The following is a 10,212-nucleotide window of genomic DNA, read 5'->3' as shown; positions in this document are numbered from 1 at the left end:
GATGAGTTTAAAGTCTGAAGATGAATGTTCACACAGTATGTGAATTATTTGGGGAAATAAAAAGCTCTTTCTACTTTCGCAAAGTAGCTGGGAACAACGGCAATGCAAAACCCAATAGGAATGTAAACATCACATAGAATATTAGAAGGAAAAAAATCCTGTCTAGGAGATATATTGTTTCAAGATCATTTACTAATGTCTTTGTGGACTCTCGAATACAGCTGGATACAACATTGCATTAGTAGAGGAGTTGAGAGTTGAGATGTATCCTGGTATTGCTCACAGAAGGAAACTGGAGATAGGGATATTGTTAAATCTTGCAAGATGCACAATTGCTACTTTAAACAAGCTGTTAAATTATACTCCGAGTATCTTTAGATATACTGTGTTGTTACCATAGACCAGTCACAGTGGGGAAGTGCAGAGTGTTGAACAGCCGATCAGTTTTTAATTAGGAAAAACAACTAAATCATTAAGTGTGCAAGTATGAAACATGGTTTCCTTCCAAAAGTATTGCTAAAACCTTTCTGGAAGAGAAGTTATGCTCTGCTAAAGCTCTACAGAAAACAGAGTGGGTCTTTTGGGACTGTCTGAAACTTGATGGTTGTTTTAAACTAAGGATTCTAGGTGGCCTTGCCTTGGAAGAGGGGTTGGACAAGATGATCTCCGTTAGTCCTTTCCAACCCCAAAGATTCGGTGATTCATTTTTACTGGAATCAATACCATGTGGATGCTGAGATACCAATTTCTACAACTGCCTTTTAAAATGTCTTCAGATCCTTCAAATTCACAGTCTGGATCTGCATTTATTTCTTGTTTAGTCTGTAAATACGCTCGGAAGACACTTTGGGAACAGTTAACTTACCCATTTTATACCATTTTTTGGTATGCCAGTTTGCCAGAATATTATCTCCAGTCATTCACTGTTTCCTCAGAGTGAACAAGCAGATCTCAATTTCTGATTGCGTATTTGATTCGTGAAGACCACTCAAATGTTCTCTCCTTTTGCAGTATGAATCAAACCCATTAATCGAATGGGGTCATCGTGAATGGCTTCTACTTTTGCTTTGTTTTCAGCAGCCAGTTGCTCACTATTGAGGTAAATGCTGACTTTGGAAGCCATTGTGGTGTGGTTAGGCGATCTTTCTTCATCCTCTTCTAAGGAAGGGTCTGTCTTTCTCCTTGGTTTTCTGCGTTTTCCTTTCACGCTGTGATCAAGCGAGGCATAACACATCTGATTGGCAGGGTCGACCTAGAAGGAAATTCACTTTAGCATTCAGTAGTTATGCTTGCTTTAAAATCATGTTTAAGACTTTATGTCTGCATTCTAATCATCCGTAGCGGCTGAAGTGTACCCCAACTAGCTGTAAATGAATTCATTTAAAGTAAAAATGATGCACAGGATTAAGCTGTCATAACAGAGAAAACAGATCAACGTAACCTAATGGCAAATGACTCGTGTTCTTCGGAAAGTGGCAGTAAGGAAAAAATCAAGGTTTTATTGGAAAGACTGTGGGAATGCAGGTAGCTTGTACAACCGGTCCAAATTCTTTGGGATGCAAGACATTTTTGATCTGGTTTTCTTCCCAGAAAGAAAAGAAAATCAAATATGGGCAAATTTTGTCTGTATATATGATGTAATTTCCTATGCAAAATGTATGCTTTTGGTGTCTTTCCTCTGTTTCTGTGCACTTTTCAAGCTAAATTGCCAGCACTTTTGACATTAGAATTTTCGTAGTTTATTCTGTTTCCATGAAGTTAATGAAAACAAATGTCTAGATAAGAAAAGGGTATTTCTACCCCCTGGAAGTATCCTGAGAGATAAGGCTGGAAATCGGTCCTTCTGAAATACCTGGAAATTGATGCTAGGAGCACTTCAATTAGAGACAGATCTTATTGAAGCTTGCATGCTTTTAGGCATCCGAGTATCTCAACGAAATAGAAATCAATAGCAAAACAGTCTTCCTTCATTTGTTAAGACATATATATTTTGGGCTGGGCAGGACAGAGCAGTCAAAGTCATGATTATTGTGTGATGCAGATTGTGTTTTCACCTGGTTCATTTCCAAACTAAATAAAATCAGTTCTTTACATAAGCCATGGTACTAGATGCATCTGTATGCCTGCAGCTGAGCTTGATCATGCCATATGGATGGAAATGAGCTGCCTATAATTCTCCTAATGACCCAGGCTGAGTAAAGGGTCAAGCCTGTGCTTATATTCCCCTATGAACTGAGACACTAAGGCATGGTAATTTTAATGATGAGCGGTGTAAAGGTTTTTTGTTATATATTGTCACGGGATAAACACAAGAGCGGAGACGGACCACGTTACCCTCATTCAGAAACCCAAAGTTAAAGGTACCTGTAGCTGATTAACTGGTCTTTGAGGCTGGGACATCATCTGTTCATAACAACAATCCTCTATAATAATAATCAAAGCAGAAAAATGTTTTAGTTATTAATTAGTTATTATTCTACCTTATTAGTTATTATTCTATTAAGACACTACTAAATCTTAAATGTTTAGACCAACGGATCCTCCCCAGTATACTCTGGTGAAAGTTTGTTTTGTATTAAAATCACACACAGAGCTCTCCTTCTACTTATAGAGGGGCAAATAGCTAAGAAATGCAGACACGCATACAATGAAAATGAAAAGCATTTTCTGTTCATATGGAGAGGAAGTTTCTCATTATTCACTAAGTGGGCATCATTTTGGACTGCCAGGAGGATGTCTTGCTGTTGGGTAACCACATACTGGTGTATTTTCACACGCAGTCTTTTCTTTAGGTGAGAGACTGAGTTGCAGCAGCTAATGATTAACTTCTACTCCTGCCTCTTTGTTTTCTGTAAGTCTGGTTCAAGTTATTTGCTCATGTTCTGTGTTGATTTTATCATCAGTAAAACAGATCAATTCCTTGCAGTTTTCAGACTGTTGTAGTCACTGCGTTTGAGTGTTGGCTTGGTTAAATTTGTGCAAACCCCATATGAAAAAGTTTGGGGGGTTTTGTTTATTTTTACGGCTCCAATACTTTGGTTTTGCTTAACCCCACATAAGGCTAGCAAAAAGTTGTGTTCATGTCACTTAAATACTGCTTTAACACCCATAAGGGCTTTGAGAAGCATACCTTCGTCATAGCGAGCTCTAGCTGCAATTACATGATGTTATCACCTTTAATGTTGTATCTGTCTGCAAAGGGTTATTAACTACAGCCCACTAGAGCAGAGAAAAGCTGTGTGTGCCCACCATTCAGCTGCTGGGCTTGTTTCAGCATGTTTGTTAATGTTGCTGATGATCTGTGGATAGCCATAGCAGAGAACTGGTACGTGTCTGTTTCTGCCAGCTTCTGTGGGAGCGTTGACTTTGGGTAGTGAGTAGTTTATGTCTTGGATTGCTTTAACATGCTTCAATGTTATTTCAACTCATGCAGCTTTACATGTACAAAAGCTCTTGGTTTTGAGACATTTGGCTGAACAGAACCATTTGGACTGTAAAAGCTCAAATTCAGTATGAGATCTGGTCTCTGTAGTAGTGCAGTATGATGGTTTGCGGTTCCATCCCAACTAGGTATTAATACAGCAATTGAAAAGCAGTGGATTCTCAGGTTTGAGAAACACAGACAATATTGGTCAGTCAGCTTTTAACCACACCTGCTCTGAAAGTGAAGCTTACCTAAAATATCTTGATTAAGGTTGCCATAAACCGGGTCATCTTCTGTGTGATGGTTATTGTAGCTACAAGGGGAATGGAAAAATGCTCTTAATTCATAGAGTATACTTTATTTAGCATTCCACTGTTTCACTCTAAACATTTTACGCACATGTAACAATAGCAGATTGCATGTGATCTAAAAAACAAGACCAAACATATCGAGGGGCATGGGGGGAGCTAGGACTGGCAATGTCTGTTTTACTGCTTTTGAACGTCATGCCAAAGAGTATGAAATGTAAATACAGATATATTATTGCTCCACAAGTATTAAATATCAGCCTAGAATTTATTGCTGTTTTCTGAGAGTTCTCTTAAAGTATTATAGTTTTATTGAGTTTGATAGTAAATAGTGATTTTGCTCTATCTTGTGCTTCTTTCATAGATAAAGTTATCGTATAAGGATGCAATTATTTCATTGTTGAAAAAATGACTGCAGTATATCTCTCTCACATAATTTCTTTCCCCCCCCCTGTTTTCTTTGGAAAACTTTTTTCCCCTACAATCATCCTGCTCACAGCCTAACATTTCCAGACAGGCTGCATGAGATACTGGATTTCCCCCCATGCCATCCCTCCAAAGCCATCTGCCATTATGGACTGCCTATTTCATCCTTGTCAGAAAGAGATGGTTTTGTCCAGCTTACCTTGGGCTGTTGTCTTCATAGTCATTATATAATTTAGCTGGAAAATTTGTTAAAAAGGAAAAATAAAGTTAGAAGAAAATGAAAGGTGCTCCTTTAGAGCACTTCAGCACAACTGTGTCAACTTTCATACTTCTGATTACACTGTAGGAAATAAAACTGAAAGCTCTTGGCGCTCAGGACCTTTCGGTGTCCCCCTGCTCGTCTCAAATACTCCTGACTAATACAAGAGATGTTTGTGTTATAACCCTGTGCTGTGTCTGTAAGGTCTACATTGGCTTGCAGCCCCCTAAAAGGCATTGTAACGTGATTAATTCTTCATTTCCTCCTCTTTCTGCTTCTACCTCATCTTTTCCTCTGCCATGGGGGGGGTGCATCGTGTTCATATTACATGATGAAGGGTTTACTTATTTTACTAGTTCTGTTGCTTGTATCTCTGAGAGATATCCTGTGATCCACAGAGATGAAGAATCTGAAACAGAAAGGCAATGGCTGCAAAGAGATTTGTTGCTAGACCTTGATGGATAACTCAGGAACGCCAGACTTTCTGACCTCTGCTCCAGCGCTCCGGAATTTACCACGCTTATCTCCAGTCCCATGACAATGCAGCAGCAGCCAGTCTGACTGAAGCCTTGCTCAAGGTTAGTTTTGTCAATGATTGTGATATTTCATTATAGAAGTACTAAAAGACAAAATAAACCAAAAAGCCCCCCCATCCCACAACACTCCAGCAGCTCTTTTAATCTTCTGTAATAATCTATTTCTTTTATACTTTATGAGTTTATAACTACAGACCTGTTCACGTAGATCATGTACATATATGTGTTTAATGTGGTTGAATCCACTGGTGTCTGTCTGCCCACCCTTACGTGTGTAGCACAGGTACGGTTTACCCTGTGTAAAGGCAGCTTTCCCTGAGTGGGAGTGGTGGGGATTGTACAACTAAATACCTATAGAATTGCATGCGTACGAGAGGTTGCACTGGTGTGAAGTCATAGTTAATTTTCATCAAAACCGGAGTATGACTGTAGTCACCCTCTATTACAAATTAAATCAGTTCCTTATTGCGACATGTTGATTTAAGAGCTAGATCAGGATCCCACGATGAAAAGCAATTAGATCTTTATTTCATTTGTATTTTTGCCCAAGTCAACTGATTACGTACAAAATGGGTATGAATCTGACCTTCAAAGAAGCATTCGGGAACTTGGGGAGGAGGAAATCCTGTCAAATGTATTTTGAGTCAGTGCATTTGAAAAAAGGAAATTACAGATGTTAAAAATAGATTTAAAAATATAGCCAGAACTGGATTCTTCACGTTGTTGGTTTGTCTTTAGAGTTATGGGTTTGGGTAGCTGTATTTAGCAGTGGATTAGGCAGCTAGCGAGCATTCTGTAATCATACCTGACTTAAAACTCCTATAAAGTTTTAAGTTATATCCTCTCTACTAGAATCCTTCTTGTCAAAAGAGAACGATTCATATGAGTCAGTTTGTTGGCTTGAAATCTCCCAGCAGTGATGGCTTTCCCTACAGACACTCTAATCACTCCATTCCTTACTGAGAGACGACATTACTTACCTTGCTTCTTTGTCATATAGTGTGAAATGTTCAGTATCAAGGAAACAACCAGGGCCAAACTCAAAAAGGCCAAAACTCCCCAGACAGAAAAGTGGCAGTCCATGTCTGTAACTGAAAGAAAATAGTATTGTATTTTACGGTGTCTAACAGTTTTGCTCTATTCTTTGTGGTTGGTTGATTTTTGCTTTCCATAATTGAAGCTGCTATTATGTGTTTACTCTGTGACAGCCATTGCCATACAAGGTACATAATTCATAGCAAAACCAGATGCTAGATAATAAGAAAGCAACATCAATAAAGTGTTAGCAGAACTTCATAGGAATTCAGCCAAAGGCTGGGCTATTGGTTTGCCTGTAAGATGCAGTAGAAATCAGAACTTGCTAAAGAAAAAAGTCATTTTAGTGAATAGCTTTTAAATGATTTTCATCATTGCCTTTTACTTACGATTTGCAGTGAATTTCTGGCTAAATTTTGGAGTTCATGGATGTAGTTCTGAAGACGAGGTCAGTCAAAACAACTTCCTTCACTTGAAATGTCTCTGAATCATGGTTTAACAATACCTGCAACAAACTTCAAAGGTTGATATGTGCTTTTTTGCATCTCCTATTAAAACCACTTGTACTCATATCCTCACTGTCCTACCTAAGAAAGCAGAGGTTGTAGTGGCATAGGATGTGCAGTAGCTGAGAACCAGTGAACCCCCCGAATGACTGCAGTTTATCTTCAAGTTTATTTTCCACAACTCTGACTTAAACATCTGCTTATGTATTTCAGTAGCATGCATTCAAACACAAGTGCGACTTCAGTGTCTTTTTTGGGTTTTTTGTCTGTGCAATGAGAGCTATTTGTTTGTCAGAAAACACTAGATATACTTCAGAAACAACAGCCGTTTTTATTTACCCCATGAAACCATAGTAAAGACCTTGCTCAGAGACACACGGGTGCTGCTCTGAGTGCTCTGTGTTTGTCTAATGTCATTTTCAAGTTAATCTTAATTTCCAAGTACAAATTGTGAGAGTTTTTGATTTTATATCTTAGCTTTACAGCTATACAACTCCCAGCTCTTTCCAGGTGTTCTTGTACTACCCTTATAGTTGCCAACATGCTAGCTATTTACATTTATAATTGCCTCATTTATATACTTACTACTTTGACAACAGGAGCAGTAGCAGTAAATGTGGATACCTGTATGAAGAATAATTTGTCTCCTCAGATAACTACACTGATGTACCTGTATGTATAATAGCAGATGGAAACTGCAACAGTAGCCTGGTGGTGCTAAAGACAAAAGAAAGATACGGTGAATGTCGATGGAGAGTGAGAAATAAACCAAAACAGAAGTCTATCCATCAGTAATTATAGTCTTGTTCTGAAATAGTGTCTTTTATTCTGTTCTCTAATTGGAATTCTCATTCGAGCCATCTATTGTCAAATGTAGAAAAACCAGAGTCTTATTATTTACATAGTACATATTTATTCCAAAGAGCCCATAACAATATTTTGAGGGGTTTTCTTCACTTAACTGTTGTCAAATTGAATATTTTTTAACATTTTGTTATATTTTTGAAGAAAAGTCCTATGGAAAAATTAGGCCCCTGGGAATGGTACTCTATGATTCTAATAGGATATGCTCACATCCATCAGGCTTTTCTGTGATAGTCCGTCTGTGATGGAAATACCTAAGAGTGATAGTAGTTTGTCCATAAGAAATCATATTGAAGCTGTTCTTAAAGTAAAGTGCTCCTCTGTGGAAGGAAAGAGTTCATTGTATATCCAAAGGTTCCATGGCAAGGGCCTTGGAATGGTCAAGTGGAAGGATGTCCCTACCTGTGGCAGGGGATGTGGAACTAGATGATATTTAGGGTCTCTTCCAAACCCAACCAGTCTATGATTCTATGACAATTCTCACTTTATTGTTAGAAATAGTTGGGATGTTTAAGTGGGGAGAGTACTATATTTAATTAATATAAAGATAACAGTATTTTGAATACTTAATGCCAGAAGATTTCTAGTATTAATGATATGTTCCTATTCTGCTGTTCTTTCATTTCTGTTTGGAAACAGGGTCAATCTTGGAGTTGTATCCAAGTAGAACATCTACGTTAGGTAATTTACTCCATCTGGATGAGGTTTCTTACTTTTCTGACTTGAGGGATGAAGTTACTCACCTCCTTTTAGAATATTTTACACTGCTATAAACTAAATGTACTTTATTCACACAACAAAATATGGACAAACAAAAGACTTTCTAAAGACGTAGTTCATTCTGCTTTTTCTCCTGTTTAAACCTATGACAACTTTCTCCACCAACAGAGACAAGACATGGAAATAAACAGACTTTTGGGCATTTGTTCTTAGGTTTTCTCTTTGCAGGCTTCATTGTATTGTAATGGGGAGGGGGGAAGAAGCAAGCAAAATAAAACAACCGATCAAACAAAGGACCCAAAGCATTCAAATCTTTCCTGGATGAATTTTTGCAATTCCATAGTATTTCAGCGCAAAGGAGCAGACATAATCATAGAATCATAGAATAGAAAGGAAAGGACCTTAAGATCACCTAGTTCCAACCCCCTTGCCATGGGCAGGGACACCTCCCATATACTTACCTTTGGGAAAAGGGGTCAGATTTAACAATTTGGGGCTAGAAACAGTTGCTTATCCTCCTGACAGCAAAGAATAGGTAGCAGAAGTACTAAGTTTCATTTCTTCGTGTCCTAAGATACTTTGTTTAAAGAATCCATCCCAAAGGATGACAGGAAGGTAATGGTTTGTTTCCTGTTGTTTCTGTCTTCAAATTTGTCAAAGATGAGATAAAATTAGCTCTTCTTTTTTAACTCTCTCCAATTAAATGGCGAGATAAATAATGTTCTGTGCTAATGACCCTTAGAAAAAGAAAGCCATTAAAAGACTGATGATTGTTAAATTAGCATTAAAGATGCTTCCACCTATGTGAGTTTTTAAGACAGGCTTAATTCTCCAGAAAGGATTCCTTAAACTGCAATTAATTAGCGCACAACTAATTGCTTTGCGAGATTCAACTTCAGAAGGGAAGTGGTGCAATGTAAAGGAAGAAGCCCTCAGCACAGTAAATATTTTAAGTGCAAAACTAACACCAATGCTTAGTCTTCATTAACAAACCTTAATTGATGCAGCTTTAAGCTGTTGATGATGACTCGTCATCATCCTGATTATTACTAAGAATCTGACTTCAGAACAATCTTCTTGAAGGCTGGTAGTCTGCCATAGTGTGTTGTTACTGCTCCTTTGTTCACAAGTTTATAATACAGAAAAGATAAGGCTTACCTGGCGTTGTTGTTTCTAGGACTACTCCCCACGCTTTATCCAACAGGAAATCAAGTTGTTGGCAGATCTTGGATGTTCTTTTGTTTTGTCCCTGGCAGCATGAATCTATCTGTAGAGTTGCCGTCAATTTTAAATGTCTCTGGTCTTCTTTCTTTCACTCGCTTTCTTACAAACAGGAAATGTGGCTCAGGCTTTTACAACCTCACTAGCAAATGGGCGGGCTCCTTCAGTGCTTGCCTCCAAGGCAGGGATAAAATATAGATGTGCGTACTTGCATTTATTATGCACTTGCCCTGCCACAGAAGAGCAGGTATAGGACTGTTAGTGCCATTTTTCCTGATACAAACCTACTTTCGTAACATTCGAATGAGACCCATACTCTAAGCCTTCCTGTTTGTGACGTTGTGTTGAATTCCACAAAAGTATTTAGATACCTCTTAAACTAAATTACAGAACTATTTTACCTATGAGTGCTCTTTGACTCTTTCTCTCTTGAGGCTTCTAAACCATGTCTGAAAGTCTGTTGCTGAGAGAGCCTACAGCTTATCTGAAACAGGATTAAGAGAGATGATGCAGAAATTATGCCATTGCTAGCTCTGGAAAGTCAGGTTATGATGTCATAATATGCTTCTTCCATTCTTTAAATACTACGAATCGTCCCACAGTCCAAAGCAGTTGAGGAAAGGAGGGTAAATCAACATGTGGCTTACTGTGTATTTATCTTTGCAATCTAACGAAACATGCCTGTGTTTGGGTAGAGAAGCTGTTCTCCAAATCAGAGTAGCTTCTTCCAGAGGAAGCTTGCACTCTGAGCACTGTCAAAGAAGCTTTCTGTTCGCTTCTGAAGGTCTCTTGGGTTTTTTTTTCCTGCAGAGCAAACAGTTTTATTTCCAATTATGTATAATGTAGAAGCGGGAAGGGTTTCTTGAGAGAAGAAATGAATCACATTGCAATGTTTGTCTTTTTGAAAGACATA

At 38.2% G+C, this 10,212-nt stretch overlaps 1 protein-coding gene across 1 annotated transcript; it reads right to left on the bottom strand.

Annotated features, from left to right (window-relative positions):
* Window positions 1-308: 308 nt before the first annotated feature.
* TRAT1 (T cell receptor associated transmembrane adaptor 1) lies at window positions 309-6,493 on the bottom strand. Its single transcript, XM_080612309.1, is given in 7 exon segments — window positions 309-1,005; window positions 1,007-1,252; window positions 2,365-2,423; window positions 3,676-3,737; window positions 4,358-4,394; window positions 5,934-6,044; window positions 6,378-6,493. Coding segments are annotated over 6 exon segments (561 nt in total). The 5' UTR covers window positions 6,037-6,044; window positions 6,378-6,493; the 3' UTR covers window positions 309-951.
* Window positions 6,494-10,212: the final 3,719 nt, after the last annotated feature.

The sequence above is a fragment of the Psittacula echo genome, assembly GCF_963264785.1.
Source record: "Psittacula echo genome assembly, chromosome: 3".
NCBI lineage: Eukaryota > Metazoa > Chordata > Aves > Psittaciformes > Psittacidae > Psittacula > Psittacula echo.
This window is presented reverse-complemented; position numbering and strand designations above follow the sequence as displayed.